The sequence below is a fragment of the Micromonas commoda genome, chromosome 13 (genome assembly GCF_000090985.2).
Source record: "Micromonas commoda chromosome 13, complete sequence".
Classification (NCBI taxonomy): Eukaryota; Viridiplantae; Chlorophyta; class Mamiellophyceae; order Mamiellales; family Mamiellaceae; genus Micromonas; species Micromonas commoda.
The window spans coordinates 6,012-22,910 of NC_013050.1; the positions used below are offsets into that span (position 1 = coordinate 6,012).

General features: G+C 62.9%; 6 protein-coding genes across 6 annotated transcripts; 4 read left to right on the plus strand and 2 right to left on the minus strand.

Moving 5' to 3' along the window:
- Positions 1–957: 957 nt before the first annotated feature.
- On the plus strand, positions 958–3,363 carry MICPUN_75058 (predicted protein; the record flags this gene model as incomplete). Its single annotated transcript, XM_002505330.1, has 3 exons — positions 958–1,776; positions 1,825–3,304; positions 3,356–3,363. Coding segments are annotated over 3 exons (2,307 nt in total), but the record flags the coding sequence as incomplete, so codon positions are not given.
- A 70-nt stretch (positions 3,364–3,433) lies between these two features.
- On the minus strand, positions 3,434–5,509 carry MICPUN_63353 (predicted protein; the record flags this gene model as incomplete). Its single annotated transcript, XM_002505583.1, has 1 exon — positions 3,434–5,509. One exon carries the CDS (start codon positions 5,507–5,509, stop codon positions 3,434–3,436), a length of 2,076 nt encoding a protein of 691 aa, XP_002505629.1.
- Positions 5,510–5,744: 235 nt separating this feature from the next.
- Positions 5,745–7,841, plus strand: MICPUN_63354 (predicted protein; the record flags this gene model as incomplete). Its single annotated transcript, XM_002505331.1, has 2 exons — positions 5,745–5,817; positions 5,952–7,841. The coding sequence occupies 2 exons, from the start codon at positions 5,745–5,747 to the stop codon at positions 7,739–7,741; spliced, it is 1,863 nt and encodes a 620-aa protein (XP_002505377.1). The 3' UTR covers positions 7,742–7,841.
- Positions 7,842–7,987: 146 nt separating this feature from the next.
- TNF (receptor-like cell wall protein) lies at positions 7,988–13,945 on the plus strand (the record flags this gene model as incomplete). The annotated part of the gene is made up of 1 exon (XM_002505332.1): positions 7,988–13,945. One exon carries the CDS (start codon positions 7,988–7,990, stop codon positions 13,943–13,945), a length of 5,958 nt encoding a protein of 1,985 aa, XP_002505378.1.
- A 176-nt stretch (positions 13,946–14,121) lies between these two features.
- Positions 14,122–15,588, plus strand: MICPUN_63356 (predicted protein; the record flags this gene model as incomplete). Its single annotated transcript, XM_002505333.1, has 1 exon — positions 14,122–15,588. The coding sequence occupies one exon, from the start codon at positions 14,122–14,124 to the stop codon at positions 15,586–15,588; it is 1,467 nt and encodes a 488-aa protein (XP_002505379.1).
- Positions 15,563–16,683, minus strand: MICPUN_63357 (DNA methyltransferase; the record flags this gene model as incomplete). Its single annotated transcript, XM_002505584.1, has 1 exon — positions 15,563–16,683. The coding sequence occupies one exon, from the start codon at positions 16,681–16,683 to the stop codon at positions 15,649–15,651; it is 1,035 nt and encodes a 344-aa protein (XP_002505630.1). The 3' UTR covers positions 15,563–15,648.
- Positions 16,684–16,899: the final 216 nt, after the last annotated feature.

The window sequence follows — 16,899 nt, forward strand, 5'->3', positions numbered from 1 at the left end:
AGAACGGAAGCGGCGAGAAAATCTATCGCCGACGGTCCTCCCCCGTCACCATTCTTCAACCCCCCTGGGGGAATCTTGAGAATGTCGGCGGTTGCCGCAGCCACACACACTCCCGATGATCGCGTTACCGCCGATGATAGGCTCGATCGTTGGCTCGAGACCCTGCACGAGGCTGATGACGACGAGGGTATTCCCAAAGCTGGCGGCAACCGCGGCCAGTCTGGACCCGCACAGATTGGGCTTGGTGACGGCGACACGTTTGTTGAGGACGACGATGGTTCAAACCGACGACCGAACCAAAAACCCGCGGTGAAGTCTCTCAGGAGTGAGAGTTTGTCGGCATCGCCTTTCCCACATCGTCCACCTTCGCCCAAATACGATGACCCGTCGGGTTTCATTGAGCTGCTGCGCTACGACGGATGCGAGGCACATCCCGACGAGCTCGAGGATCATGCAGAGAAGAATGTCCACCAAAGAACCTCAAAGTCAAAATCGAAGTCGCCTGCGTCGATAACGCGAAGTGCACGTCGCCGAAGTCGTCGCCGCGGATTTTCGCAGCTCACACCACCAGACACAGGTGCCGGCGTCGATTCGACTCCAAACAGCGACTCGGTCGAGTTCCGATCCCAAGGTGGCGCGAACACGACTGACGATGGAGAAAATGGCACATTGAATCTAGGGGTGATGTGCGTGGAGTGCATCGGCGACACGCGGGGTGACCTGTTACCAAATCCGAGGCACGATTCCGTTCTTGTGATTGCTATGCGATTCTCAGACGATGGCGGCGTTACCACACACGACGTTGCGCTGATTCTTCGAGAGAAACACCAACCGACGCCAAATAACGACCGAGAAGTGCGTGGCGAAGAGGATGAGGATGTCCTGGATCGCACTTGGGGTTGGGGCGTCGAGGATGGCGCGCCGGAGGACATCGACGTTCACGCATTCGACGATGAGACCGAGTTGCTCCGAGGGTTTATCAACACGGTTCGTTCCTTCGACCCCGACGTCATCGCCGGTTTCGAGATCCAGGGTTCATCGCTCGGGTACCTCGCGGAGCGAGCGGCGGTGCTCAACATCGGGTTGTTGCGGGAGATTTCCAGGGATGAACGACGACCGGGCGCAGCGGAGCGACAGGACGATGAATACGGTCGCTTACACGCGAGCGGAATCCACGTCACGGGTCGCATCGTGATCAACCTGTGGCGCACTCTTCGCGGTGAACTGAAGTTGCAGTCGTACACGCTCGAATCATGCGCACACGCCGTGCTGCGACGACGTCTACCGTGTTTTCCTGCAAAGACTCTCGCGCGGTGGGCTCGAGGCGGCGACTCGGCCATCGGTCCAGGCGTAGGCATCGCGCATCAGCGCTGGCGTGCCATACGCCACGCGACTTCTCGATCGAACATCACCGCGAGGATGATGGAGCAGCTCGACCTGGTCGCGCGCACCGCAGAGCAGGCTCGAATCTTCGGCATCGACTTCTTCTCGGTGCTGTCCAGGGGCAGTCAGTACAGGGTCGAGTCCATGTTGCTGCGACTCGCGCACACCCAAAATTACGTCATGATCAGCCCTAACAAGGAACAGGTTGCGAGGCAGCCCGCGATGGAATGCCTGCCGCTGGTGATGGAACCCGAGTCGAAGATGTACGACGATCCAGTGGCTGTTCTGGATTTTCAGTCGCTCTATCCATCGATGGTTATCGCTTACAACTTGTGCTACTCTACGTGCATGGGAAGAGTGCCGAGAGACGTTGACGGCGGCGATGGAGGCTCCGTCGTCGCGCGACAGACGCCGGGACTTGGCGGCGGTCCCCCCGCCAAGCTCGGCGTTGCAGAGCTCGCGCTGCCTCGCGGCCTACTCCCATCGCTCGTCAACGGCGACGGATCGGAGGCTCCGCCCGGAGTGACGTGTGCACCCAACGGCGTGATGTTTGCACCTCACTCGGCTCGACCCGGTGTCCTGCCGCGGCTCCTCACGGAAATTCTGGACACGCGTGTGATGGTCAAGCAGGCGCTGAAGCGAACACCAGCGGACCAGCGCGCGCGCCGCCGGGCACTGAACGCGCGTCAGTTTGGTCTCAAGCTCATCGCCAACGTCACCTACGGGTACACCGCGGCAGGATTCTCTGGCCGGATGCCCATGGCTGAGCTCGCTGATGCCATCGTACAGAGTGGGAGGGAGACTCTGGAGCGCGCCATCCAGACGGTGCACTCCAACCCGCGTTGGGGCGCGAGGGTGGTGTACGGCGACACTGACTCTTTGTTTGTGCACATGCCGGGTCGGACAGTGGAAGAGGCGCACATCATCGGTCAAGAAATTGCCGCGGCGGTCACCGCCGAGAACCCTCCTCCCGTGGTGCTGAAGCTCGAGAAGGTGTACTCGCCGTGCATGCTGGTCACGAAGAAACGCTACGTCGGTCACATGTTTGAGACGCCTTCGCAGACTGTGCCAACGTTTGATGCGAAGGGAATCGAGACTGTGCGCAGAGACTCGTGCCCGGCGGTGGTGAAGATCATGCGAACTTCGCTGAGGCTTCTGTTTGCCTCCAAGGACCTGAGCCTGGTCAAGCGGTACGTGCAGTCTCAGCTCAGCAAGATTCTCGCGGGTCGAGTGCCGATTCGAGAGTTTATCTTTGCAAAGGAGGTTCGGCTCGGGACCTACTCCTCGGCGAATGGCGGTCAACTTCCGCCCGCCGCGCTCGTGGCGAGTAAGGCTCTCGCGAAGGATCCGAGGGGCGAGCCAAAACACGGCGAGCGCGTCAGGTACGTCGTGACGCACGGACAACCGGGCGCGAGGCTCATCGACATGGTGTTCTCGCCGGGCGAGCTCATCGAAAGCCGCGGTAGCCTCAGGTTGCATGCGGAGTACTACTGCAAGAAGCAGATAGTTCCCGCGCTCCAGAGGTGCCTCGGACTGGTTGGTGCGGACGTCCCCGCGTGGCTCGCTGAAGTGCCCCCGCCGCCTCGAGCGACTGCGAACAAACGGCCCACGTTGATGATTGGCGGACCAGCCGCCAGGCAGGGCGCGACCATAGATGGATACTACCTGTCGAGGCATTGCGCGGTTTGCGGGCAACTGACAAAGCCACCGAGAGTCGTGTGCGAGGATTGCGGCGACTCGCCGATGGCCGCGGCGACACTGGCGTGGCGTGGAGCTCAGCTTGAACATCGTTTGGCCGCCATGGCGGCGATTTGTGCGGGATGTGGCGGCGGCGGAGGTGGTGGCGAGATCGAGTGTTTCTCGCTCGATTGCCCGGTTTACTTTGAGAGGATGAAGGTTGACGCGGAGCTGGACTCGGCTCGTGCGCATATAGATGCAGCGACGGCGAATGGCGGCGGATTAGAACCCATAGGACATTGATTGATTTTAGCACCTTAAACAACGCTCGTCAACAGCAGCAAAAAGCACGTACTCACACTCACACTCCTCGTCAATACCCGAGGTCGACTCCCCACGACGTCTGGATCGTCTTCGCCACCCCATCCATGATCTCCTCTTCCCTCAGTTCCGACATGCCCGCGGGCAACCTGGCGCAAAGACTGGCCCTCAGCTTTGCGAGCTTTGTACACGGCCCGCCGCCAGGTTTGAAGTTCTCGAAGGTTGTAAAAGGCCGCCACAGCTCCGTGGGGTTCACCCTGCCCTCGGTGCTCTTGTTCTGAACCACCACCGCCGCCATACTGCCCACCGTCAGAGGCTCGACGTCCTTATCGTCGGACAGGCCGTAAGAAACCTCGAACGGGACATCCTCCGTCGCGCCAGCCTTCATCAGACGCTGCGCGCAAAAGGCGGTCACCGAGCTCACCTGATTGGGCAGCCGCATGTCGTAGGGTCCGACGATGAACCCGACGAACGGCTCCACCCCGACGGGTTCGTCGCGGAAAAGGCGCTGATAGTTGAGCTGGTTGTTGATGTCCACACCCGACGGCGTTGGTTCGAACACGGGGTGCGAGTGGTACCAACCCACAACCTTCATGTTCTGCGCCTCAACCTGAGATTTGAGCTCAACCTCCGCGATCGGGTCCATCTCCACGTCCATGCCACTCGCCACGCCGCGACCGGGGAAGGCGCGTTCGATGGTCAGAGACTTGGTGTCGGGGTCCCATGAACCGCCGAGGTATCCGATGACCTCGTTGGTGCACAGGTGCGCGTGGAGGTCCATGACCAACATGGCCGCCGGGGAGACGGTAAGCTTGAAAGGCTGCGCCCCGGGCACACCTGACCCGGGAGGGGAAGGGGAGAACTTACGCATGGGATGGAGCTCAAGGGTGCCGCCGCCCGCATCCCTGAACGTGGTCGCTCCAACCGCCGCGGTCTCACGTCTCGGCCTGCTCCGAGCGTACTCCGTGGGCTCGGCGGCGGCGGCTTCGGCCGCGGCCCGGTCTCTGGCTTCCCTCACCTTGGCGAGCTGCTTGGCCTCCTTCTCCGCAGCCTTCTCCGCAGCCTTCTGCTCCTTATCCGCGAGTTTGGCTTCCCTCTCAGCTTCCCTCTCAGATCGTTTGCGCTCCATTTCCTCCTCCCATGCTCGGCGCTCCTCCGTCTTCTGATGCTTGATTCGGGCCTGGACCCAAACCTCGAGTTCCTCGTGCGCGAGATCCTCGAAGGTTCCATCGTCGAACTCGACGGAGTACGGCAGAGGGTTGTCGGCGTCGTCCTTGTCCACGTCAACCACCTTGCCCTCGATCCACTTCTCGGCGCTGTCGTCGTCCTCTGTGCCGACGTTGGGGTTGGCGTCTGCGTTTTCGTCGCGTTCAACCTCCTCGTCAAACTTCTTCCTGAGGACGGTTCCCACCTTGAAGCGTCCGTCGGAGTCGACGGGCAGCTTTCCCACCGTCTCGGCCACCTTCGCCTGCCTCGCCTTCTCGGCCTCCTCGGCGTCCTCCGCGGTCATGAGCCCGGCGGGTCGGGTCCCGTCCGGCAAGGTGAACGACGTATCCACCTTGAAGCCGTACTGCTTCGCCGCGGAGGAGTTGGGATCCAGAGGCTTGCCGGAGAGGGTGTACCCGTCGCCGGTTTCCCTCACCTTCGCGGGCAAGGGCTTGCCCTGGAGGCAAAGCTTGATGAAGTGCTTCTGAGCGTGAGAAGTGAACGATCGCGCGTCCCTCGTGCCGACGTGCTCGGCGCACTTCTTCCAGTCCCTGCCGTACAGCACGAGCGCCTCGCGGAATTTCACCTCCTCCTGATCGTCCCAAGGCCGGGCCTTGGCGCGCGCCGTGCCGGCATCCTTGCGCTTGCGCCTGCCGGTTTCGGTGAATTCCTCGTCGCCCGTGGGCTCGCGCGGACGCTTGGGTTCCTTCGGCGCCTTGGGCTCCTTCGGAGGCTTGGGCTCCTTCGGAGGCTTGGGCTCCTTCGGGGGCTTGGGCGCCTTCTTTTTCTTCTTGCGCTTCGCTCGGCCGTAATCCTCGTCGTCGGAGTCGTCCTGGTAGCCGTAAACGTCCTCGCCGTAGGGGTTCTCCTCCTGCAGGAGCTTCGCGATGAGCGCCGCGGAGGCCGCGTCGGGATCCGCCATCGAGTTCGGTCCCTGTGGCGCTCGATCTGACCCAGTCGTCCAGATCGTCTGTCCAAACAGTTTGAAATTTTGGCGCGAACCCCAGCGCTGCGAGCCGATCGCGCGCTGGCTGTCGAATCGGTCCGTGCACGCGAGGCTGTCTCCGCCGCGGAAAGGAAAGAATGACGAGACGAAGAAGTTTCTCCTCGGGGCTCACCCGCCGGCACTTTCGAGTCGCGCAGGAGACGCACCAAACATGGCGCAGCTCGCGCAGACGACGCAGGCTGCGCTCTCGGGCCAGTCCAAGACGGTCACCGTCACCGTCATGGGTACGTCTCTCGTCCAAACCCTCGTCCTCCTCCCGTGACCTTTGCTCGCGAACGCGGCAAAATTTGCTGCACCCCCTTCGTCTCCCGGGAAATTTACCCTAACGCGCGCCCCACCTCCGCTCCCTTCCGCGCAGGCGAGCACGAGCACGTCATCAGCGGCTACTCCCTCCTGAAGGGTATCGGCGACGGCGAGCCCATCGCGAGCGACAGGTTCACGGTCGGCGGTCACGAGTGGGTCCTCCTCTTCTACCCCGACGGCAAGCGGAGCATTAGCGAGACCCAGCAGGCTCCGCCCCCGAACGACGACCCGTACGCGGCGCTCTTCGTCGCACTCATCGGCGAGGGCCCCAGGCCCCAGGGTGTGGTCCACTCGAGCAGCGGGCGCGTCGTCCGAGCGTTCCACAGGTTCACGCTGGTCGACCAGACCGGCACGGGCAACAGGGACATCACGAAGGGAAGGCAGCGAGATCAGGGCGCGGTGAAGATCAGCTGCGCGAGACAGGACCCGAATGCGAGAAATTGCCACGGATACCGCAAGTTCGTGCGCCGGAGCGTGCTCGAGAACCCTCAGAACGGGTACCTGGTGGACGACACGATCGTCATCAGGTACGAGATCGAGCTGGTGGTGACCAACGGCGGCGCGCTTCACCGCATAAACAAGGCGAATCCGCTCATGTCGATTGACGTCTCCTCGTTCCCCACGCTGGGCGACGAGGTGAGGAAATTGCTCACCGACGACGCGGACAAGACGGACTGCGTGTTCGAGGTGGAGGGCGAGAAGTTCCCGGCGCACTCCCTCATCATGTCCGCGCGATCCTCGGCGTTCAGGGCCATGCTCAGGACCGGGGCGGAGATGCGCGAGGGGTCGGAGGGGGTGGTTCGACTCTCGGACATTCGCGCGCCCGTGTTTAAGCTCCTGATGCACTTCATCTACTCCGACGAGCTCCCCGACGGCAGCGGGAGGGGACCCGTCACGGACAACGGGTACCGCGCGAGCGGCCCGGGGCGCGCGAACGCCGCCGGCGCCTTGGCCTCGCACGCGTCGGGCGGTAGGAGAGTTACCGGGACGGAGGGCGAACCGGGCACCCCCTCTGGGACTGGGAATTCGACCCCGCCCGACCTGGACGGCATCGACCTGGACGTCGCCATGACCCAGCACCTGCTCGTCGCCGCCGACAGGTACGACCTCACGAGGCTGCGCGCCATATGCGAGTCGAGGCTGTGCGACATGGTGGACGTGGAGACGGCGGCGACGACGCTCGCGCTCGCCGAGCAGAACCACGCGCACGCGCTGAAACGAGCCTGCCTCGAGTACGTAGCGCTGCACCTGGCGGAGGTGATGCAGACGGACGGGTACAAGCACATGGAGCAGTCGTGCCCGCAGCTGGCGAGCGAGCTCCTTCGAACGGTGGCGATGCGGGACACGACGCAGCAGCAGCAGGCTAACGCTATGGCTAACGCTAATGCGGCGAGCATCCATGGAGCGCCCCTCGCGCTCGGCGGCGCCGGAGACGTCGGGTTCGGCGGCGCACAGCCGTCGCCCACCCCGGCTGCGGTGACGGGAGGGACGGGCGGCGGGCACGCGGGTGGGATGGGCGCGGTTGGGACGATCCCGACGGCTGGAGCCCCGGCGGTGCACCACGGCGACCCGGTAGGACTCGCGGGGTCTGCGTTGCCGCCGCAGTCTCTCGCCGCCATGAATGACGCGACGGCTGACCCGGATGATGTCGCGACCGGCGGTGGAGGCGCGGGGAACGTCGTGGATGGCGTCGCCTTGGATGCCGTGGACGCGGACGATGAGATCGTCGCCATCACCGCGGGTGCCGGAGCCGGGGCGAGAGGGGCGCAGGGGACCGTGCAGCCGGATGGATCCACCGCGGCGGGCAGGCGCGTGCGCAGGCGAACGTCGCACCACCACAACTGAACAACAACACGCTCGAGCGACCAGGCGCACACGATGCGCACACGACGTAACTACTACTAGTCTCTAATCGAAATTCTATGAATAGATACCCAACATGGACACCTCGAACGACCCGCGCAGCGCGTCCTCGTCGGCGACCCGGGAAAATTGCGCGTCTCGGACCGGGCCAAACAAAAGTGACCGTTTTCTTCTGAACTTTCGCCCGGGCCCTCCAGCCACATCTGGTGCGCGCCGAGGACCCGGGCGATGAGGCGCGACGCCGCGCGTCAAATCCGCGCCGGATTCGTCGCGCTGGCGTCAGTCGCGGCTCTGATACACCTCGTCGGGGTCGATAACACGTCTGGGCGGGCCTCGATCCTGGCACGTGGCGCAGGTCGGGGCGGTCGGGGCGATGATGCGCTGAGATTCCTCGGCCCAGGGGCGAGGCGCCAGCTGCTATCATCGCACTGCGGTGCGGGTCAGGAGGAGTTGAATTCGACGCATTGCGCGAATTGTACAGCCGGGAAGACCTCGACCGCCGGGCAATCATGCACGCCTTGTCCTGCGGGGTACTTCTCCGCGGTTGAGGGCAGGCACAAGTGCGACCGATGCGAGTTGGGCTTCCACTCCGAGTCGGGCCAATCAGAGTGCACCCGATGTACCACCGGGTTCCCGTGTCCTGAAGACCGCCCGAGGTACCTGGAGCTGTTGGTGGTGAACGACAAGCGAAGGTGCGACGAGTACGGCAGTTCGAGAGACGAGATGCACGCACACACCGCAGCTGTCGTAGACTCGGCGGCTGCTCGTTTCAGCGGTGCATTCTCCCCGGGGTTGAAAATTGTCCTGGTGAAACAAGAGGACTGGTGCGACGGCGACGTCGCCGAGATCAACGCCGTTCCCGAGGATTCAACCCGCGCTTACTATCGCACGGATGAGAACAAGAAGGAAACGAACACGACGACCCTGCGTGATGCGTTTGGGGTGTGGAGAGACAAAAATCTTGAGACCCTCCCGTCGCACGACGTCGCTTTCCTGTTTACGGGTCGTGACCTGGTTGGAAGTATCGTGGGTGCTTCGAACGAGTACAGCGTCTGCGGCGACGACGCGAAACACTGCGGGACGATCGTTCCAGGGAGCAGAAACTCGAGCCTCGGTGTGAACGAGTGCGCCACCGGGGAGGACGGCGTTGTCCGGTGCTGCTACGCGCATCGATCCGGGGCGGTGGCGATGGTGTCCAAATCAGACGCTCCCTCCGCAGCCGGACTCGTCCTCGCGCACGAAATCGGTCACCAACTCGGCATGAGCCACGACGGCGACACGACTTGCACGAATATGACGGGTCCTTTCATCATGGCCGAGCAGTTTGAGCACGTGAACGCGTCTGCGGAAACCTGGTCTCCGTGCAGCGTCACAAAGTATGAAGCTCAGGTTGGGGATTACGAGTGCCTCGCGCATGGGGTCACCGCGGTTTGCGGCAACGGGATTGTCGACGAGAACGAGGAGTGCGATTGCGGAAAGGACGATTGTTCCGCAGTCGACCCGTGCTGCGACGGGAGCACGTGCCAGCTCAAAAATCAGACTTGCGCGCCGCCCCCGCCACCCGCGCCTCCGCCACCCGCATTATACTCGCAGGACCCTCTGTGCACGTCGAGTTGCGGCGTTGGATACGAGATTGGCGTGTCACAGTCTGTGATCAACGTTCGCGCGGACCAGTGCCTGCAGTGCAGCGGTGGACACGGGCTCACGGGGAGCCCCGCCGGGTACAGGGAATCGGACTGCAAGATCGATTCGGCGCCGTTCAAGGGTTGGAAATATTCAGACGTGCAGCCCAACGAGGAAGAAGGGATCAGGTACGAAAATTGCTACTGGACTGGATGCGGGGATAGTAGTACGTGCGGGGATGGCGAGGAGACAAGAAAGTCGGAGATCTGCGCTGTCGGCACAAACAAGAGATGTTGCACAAAGGTGGACCTCTGGGTGTGCTGCGGCTTGCTGCCTTGCCAGAATGCTCCACCTCCACCTCTGTCACCTCCTCCATCGCAACTTCCACCTCCTCCGTCGCCACCTCCTCTACCGTCTCCGCCTCCGCCTCCACCGAGCCCCGATGGATGGCGGCTCATGGGCGGTGGCATCAACGGATCCGCAGCCTACGACTTTTCGGGATCTGCTGTTTCCATGTCTCAAGATGGATTGCGAGTGGCCATCGGATCTTCCTTGAGCGACGGGACGGACAAGAAGAACGCCGGCCACGTCAGAGTGTTTGAATGGAAATCGGCATCTTCCAGCTGGGATCAGGTTGGTGCAGATATCGACGGCGCGAGTGCTCTCGACCAATTCGGCCAAGCCATATCTCTATCTGACGATGGAGATCTTGTCGCAGTCGGTGCTCCGTTCTGGTCCGACGAAGAGAAGGGTCGAGTGCGTGTGTTCTCCTTGAAAGACGGAGTGTCATGGCCTACGTACGGCGAGTCTCTCCAGGGGGAGTCAAATTGGTATTGGTTCGGATGGAAGCTCTCCATGTCGACAGTCGAGAATAACCCTCGCCTCGCCGTCGCCGCTTTCAAAGACGACGCAAGCGGGAGGAAAACCGGGATAGTTCGCGTGCACAGGTATAAAGAAGAGGCGGGAAAATGGGCTCAGCTTCCCGATGACATTGTAGAGGAGAACATTGGAGACGAGGCTGGGTTTTCCCTAGACCTCTCCGACGACGGTACCCATCTTGCAGTTGGCTCGGCATTCAACGACAACGGCGGTGCAAGTGCAGGACACGTTCGCATCTATAACTTTACTAATGAGGGTTGGAAGCAGAAAGGCCTTGACATCGACGGATCACTCCCTTATGAATACTCAGGATCGTCACTTGCGTTGGTGAATTATGAAGACCCTGGTGGTGCGGCTGATGTCTTAATCGTTGCTGTGGGTGCGCCTGGTGCATATGGGAGCAGGGGTCGCGTTGCGGTCTACAAGTGGGTTGGTGAAGCGTGGCAGAAGAGGGGTGTAGACCTATATGGGGACAACGACGGCGATCAGTTTGGATTCTCGGTGTCTCTCTCGACCAATGGGACGCGCCTCACCGTCGGTACCGTTACCGGCTATGTTCGAGTGTACGAGTGGAAAACAGACAAGTGGGTCGGCGTCAGTTTGGACATCTTGGCCGAATCTGCTGGTGATGCAGCTGGCTTCGCCGTCTCGATGGCCGGCGACGGTAGTCGCGTCGCCATTGGAGCGCCCCGGAGTGACGCCAACGGAACGGACTCCGGACATGTGCGGGTATACGAGCTGGCAAAGTGGGACGCAACTGCGCCCGAGCCCCCGACGGCGACGAATCCCTCGCCACCTCCCTCGCTTCCCCCGCCTTCCCCACCTCCCCCGCCGATTCCTCGTTCACCACCGCCCTCTCCGGTCAAGTGGTATCGGATGGGTGCAGATCTCGATGGCGAAGCCGCCGACTATCATGGCGGGGCGGTCTCTTTGTCCGGGGATGGCATGCGGTTGGCATTCGGAGCAAAGAAGCATGACAAAGATGGTGCAAGCAGCACCGATGATTACCATGGACGCGTTCGAGTGTATCGATGGTTATCGTTCAAATGGGAGCAGCTCGGAGGTGATATCACTGGAGAGGTCGGCGATGAGGCTGGATCTGCGGTGTCTCTGTCCAAAGACGGCTCGCGACTCGCCGTCGGGGCGGCCCAGGAAAAGTCAAAAGGCAAGGGCAAAGTTCGAGTATACCATTATGACGATGATCTCAATTGGATAAAACTCGGCGCCGATCTCGTCGGCGAGGCAGACGAGGATATGTTTGGTTCCACCGTCGCAATATCTGGTTCGGGCGCACGCCTCGCTGTCGGTGCCCCATACCATGATCCCGGTGGCTTGGAAAAACAAAGTGCGGGACACGTTCGCGTGTTTGAGTGGAATAAGGAAGCTTGGAGCCCGATGGGTAACGCTATCAATGGTAACGTAAAGGGTCATATGTCCGGTTGGTCCGTGTCCTTGTCCGACGACGGCTCCCGACTAGCCCTCGGTGGAATCGAAGAAGACGCTCTCGTTTTTCAAGGACATGTCCGTGTCTACGAATGGAACGCCACTGCCGGTGATTGGAAGCAATTGGGTGCAGATTTTACGGCGGACAAGGCGGAAGATTATTTCGGCATGTCCGTGTCACTCTCAGCTGATGGCACTCACGTCGCAATCGGCGCAAAGAATCACGATAGTGACAGCGAAGACACGAAATCTAACATCGGACAAGTCAAGGTATATCGGTACAACGATACCTCTGGGTCTTGGCAGCAGCTCGGCGAGGACATTGACGGAAAGGAGAAAAATGAAAAATCTGGAACTGCTGTCTCCTTGTCCGCGGATGGAACCAGGGTGGCCATCGGCGCACCATACTACGACGATACTGGAAATCTGGAAAATACTGGCCGTGTCACAGTTTACCAGTACGACCCGGCGACGAACTGGACGCTCGTCGCTGTGACGGAGCAGCCAAACGGCATAACCGACGAGGCTTCAGGAGACTTTTCTGGTGTCTCCGTCTCTATTTCAGATGATGGAGAACGTGTCGCGGTTGGATCGAGCGATCCCAGTGATGAGGCCAATGGCGCGGGTTACGTGCGGGTCTACTCTCTCGTGGCAAATCCGCCGCCACCGCCGCCTCCGAGTCCTCCGCCCAGTCCTCCACCGCCGAGTCCCCCGCCGCCGAGTCCCCCACCGCCAAGTCCGCCGCCGCCGAGTCCGCCGCCGCCGAGTCCACCGCCGCCGAGTCCCCCGCCGCCGAGTCCCCCGCCGCCGAGTCCGCCGCCGCCTCTGCCGCCGCCGCCGAGTCCGCCACCGCCCAGCTCACCACCACCGATGAGCCCATCGCCGCCACCACCGCCGCCGCCTTTTCCTCCGTTGGACCTGGGTAATGTCAATGACATTGAAGACCAGCGAGACAAGGTTGCCGAAAATCTCAAATCGGCAAAGGCTGACGCTGAGACGGCTCGAGACTCATTGCTCTCAGGGATCAGCGGGGATGACAGAACGAGGGCGCTTCTTCTCGCCGACGCCATCATCGCGGGAAAGAACATCACGCGGGTGACTGTAACCCAGGATGCGGTGAATGCGGCGATTGCTTGCGATGACGTTTACAAACTCATGGAAGTTGACAGATCCATCGGATCCTGCCAGGCGTCCCTCGCGTCGGGTCGTCGTAAGCTTCTCGCGGACTTTTCAGTGAACGTTTTGCTGAGCACCGTCCAGATCGATCAGTCGAAAATCGACTCTTCCGTCGCGAAGCTGCCGGGTGCTACCGCGAGCAGAGTCGAAAGACCAGAGGTGGAGCTGAGCAACATCCCCGGCATCGACGCAAACTCTGATGGATTTACTCGATTGATTCGCCTGGCGGATCACGCGGTGGAACTTTCCAAACAACTGGAAATTCTCGAAGGCAGCTTGAATGCCGCGAAAACCCCACCTCCACCTCCACTTTCATCGGATGACGGCATGACAGCGGAGGACCTCGCCCTGGTCATCACCGTCCCGCTGGTGACGTTCATCTTTTGCTGTGTGCTCCTGTATTATCGCAAGAAAATCGCCGACGTCTGCGGCGGCGCGTGCTGCTTCTGGCGACGCAGTCGTGGGCGACCGAGCGGACCATCCGACCGCGCCGCCCAATACGCCGCTCGCACGCCCCAGCCTTCGAGCGGGGGAACGCGAGATGAACCGGCGACGACGCCGGATTCGGCTCGATGGGCGTCGTCTCAGCCGTCGGCGGCTGACCCGTGGACCGAGCCCGAGCCCTTGTCGCCGTTCGGCGCGGCTCCCGCCGGTTTCTCCCAGCAGCCGTTCGAGCGAACGTCCAAGACGATCGACGACGACGCACGAGTGGAAGATGCGTCGGTTTCGAGCGATGATTCGATTTCGAGCGACGACACGGATCCTTTCGGAGCCGCGCCGCCCGCGACAACCCCCGCGGTGGCGCCCGATCCACCCTTCTCGGACTCATCGGACGACTCGGACGATGATTCGGACGACGATCCGTTTGGCGACGCGCCCGCCCAGCAGCTACCGGTCGGCGGGGCGCAGAACTCCCAGCAGGACATGGACATGGGTGAGACGCTGTCCTTCGGGGATACCTCCGACGGCGATGACAGCGCCTCCGACGACCCGTTCGGGTCCTCGAACAAGAGCGGCGGCGACGACCCGTTCGCGGACCCGTTCGAGGACCCAAACTCGCCGTGATCATAGACGCGTGCGCGTAGACCGTAGACTTGTCAAATAACACGACGACTCGTAGTGGAGCGGCGTGCACGTATCACGGTTACGCCGCCTTCGAGTGGACGACGTCAGAAAACTTTCTCCACGCAGCGTTTTCCCGATCCATTTTTGGGTCGCCCCGTCACAAATTCGTGCCGAGCATGGTGGAGGCGACCGCGGAGCCCCCCGCGGGGCAGGAGCGGGTTCCGACCCCCGCACCGGCCGAGCGCGGCGAGCCCGCCAAGCTAATCTCCGAGCGCGGCCCGCTCGAGGACGCCATCAGGCTCAAGCTCGCGCAGCCCCTCGCCCCCGGCGATCCCGCCCCGAAGAGGGACGGCTATCCCTACGTCGCGCCCCTCAGGGAGCTTTGCGTGGAGGTCGTGGCGCAGAACTTCGTGCGCGACCCGCGCGCCATCCGCGAGCCCGGGTTGCTGGACGCGAAGTGCGTGAAGAAGATCGTGGACGTGCTCCCCTCGGACCTGCCCCTCGAACTCGCGGGTGAGCTCGTGGCGGATGAGGATTACTGGCAAAGACGGGCGGAGGGGCGATGGGAGCCCCCTCTCGAGACGGTCGACCACGGCAGGTCGTGGAAGCAGCTGTACTTCGAGCGCAACCTCCAGGAAGCCATCGAGGCGCACGTCGCGAAGGCGTCGACGTCGGAAGAGGACGAAGACCCGGCACGCGACGCGCTTCGACGCCTGCTCGCGTTCAGCAAGCGATGGGCTCGCAGCCTGAAGATCGTCCACGCGCCGGGCGCGGTGGACCTCGCCGCTCTCTTCGAGTGCACCGCGGGCTCGCTGGTGTCGCTTGATCTAAAATACATCGCGAGGGACGTGCGCGACAACTACGACGGCGCGAACACGCTGGGCATGCGCCTCGGCTGCGCCCGCGCGCTCGCCAAGGCGTTGGAAGAACACGCGGAGACGCTCACGCACCTCGGCTTGTCGCAAAATTCAATTGATGATGCCAAGCTCGAGCCGCTCGCCGAGGGCCTCGCAACGAACGCGTCGGTGACCTCCCTCGACCTGAGCAAGAACAAGATCGGGTGCGACGGCGCTCGGGTGCTCGCCAGGGTGCTCGCCAAGGACGCGTGCGTCGTCTCGCGTCTGGACCTGGGCGATAACGAGATCGGCGCGTCGGGCGCGAACGCGTTGGCCAAAGCCGTCGCCGCGAGCGCGTCGCTGACGTACCTGTCGCTGCGTTTGAACCCGAAGATCGGCGACGAGGCTGGCGCGGCGGTGCTCGACGCGGTGACGGAATCGGGTGGCACGTCCATGCGCGAGCTCGACGTGTCGGCGTGCGGCTTGGGTCCTAAGTCGGCGCGGGCGCTGGCGCGGCTATTGCGAAACAACCGGACGCTTCGACGCATCGACGCGAGCGGCAACGAGACATTAGGTGCGGGCGACGCGGGACGGGCCATCGCGGACGCCGTGTGCGGTTTGAACGATGCGGTGCTCGAGTTTGACGTCAGGGGAAGCGGGTTCGGCGAGGGCGACGTCGCGAGAATCACGGATAAGACGCTGGACAACGCCGAGGCTGAAGAGGAGAGGGAGGGGGAGCGCGAGGATTCCGATTTGGGCGGGCGCATCCTTCGCGTCGACTGGCTCCAGGACATCGCTCAAAGCTAGCTAGCTAAGTCTCATGATAGCGCGACGAAACGCCCACGACCGACTTTAGACCACGACACGTCAGCCCACGTTCGGGTCGACGTACCCCGCCGGCAACGGTCGACCGTAGTTGGTCAAGAGCCTTTTACCGTCCCGGTCGTGCGTGTACCCCACGTGCGGTACGACCCTCGGGAAGCACAGCGCGTCGTCGGCGTTTTGCAACTCGCAGTAGCCGTCGTCCCACTTGGCCAGCGGGCTCGGGTGGCTCTGGTACGCCGCGCGGTACAGCACCTGGCCGGGCGCGCCCCTCGACAGCCCGAGCTCGAACTCCGCCGGGTACTGCTCCGTCGGTCCCTCGGTGGCTATGAGCTTACCTTTCCTGGCGTCGAGCGCCTCTCTTCTCGGGACGCCCCCTTCCGCGTACGGCGTGTGACCGTCGAGGTCCCTCTCGACCCTCCACGTGGCGACCATGGGTTCGCGGACGTTCGTGGTCACCGGCGCGATGTCCTCGTAGTACCCCGGGTGCAGCGCGTACAGGTCGTCGGTGGGCAGCGTCTCCGGCCGCCCCGCCTTGCGGTCGTTCTCCTCAACCACGGCTTTGATGTCCGGCCGGTTCAGGGTGGACTGCGCCAGGAACACCATCGTGGCCTCCCTGACGACCGCGACGAGGTCCCCGTTCCACGGGGACTCGCATTGCGACAGGAGGTACTCGAACTGCTCCTGGATGGGCAGCTCCCTCACCCCACCCCCCGACCAGTCCTCGGGCGCCATGCCGCAGATGTAGTCGTTCGCGAACGTGTACCAGAGACGCTCCCGTGACTCCTCGTACTCGGCGCACTTGTACACCCGCGACCCGCTCTGGTCGCAGAAGGCGCTCTGCAGCTCGTTCTGCAGCTCGGCCACCATGCCTATCGCCACCAGCCCGTGCTGGCCCGTGAACTGGGTCACCACGCTCTTCACCCCGCCCGCCAGCCTGTGCCCCTCCAGCTCGGGGATGTCCCCCAGGTCACCACCGGCGCCGTCGCCCCTGGCGTGCGCCGCGTCGACGTAGGGAGGCGAGGTCAGCACGCACGACGAGACGAGAACCGCGAGGAGCAGCCTCGCGGCGGTCCTCATGGCTCCCTTGGCGGGCCCGGTGCCGTGCCCGGTGCTGTGACGGGCACCGGGTCCACCGATGTTGACTCGAAGCTGGAGTACGCGACTGACGCGCGCCACTGGCGCCAATTTCGGTTATTTTTTTGGCAGTCGGCGATGCCCGCGGACGCCCGGCGACCAGACCTCGGCGCGCAGCACCGGATGCGGACGGGCACGGAGGGTTCGTTCGCGGTTCCG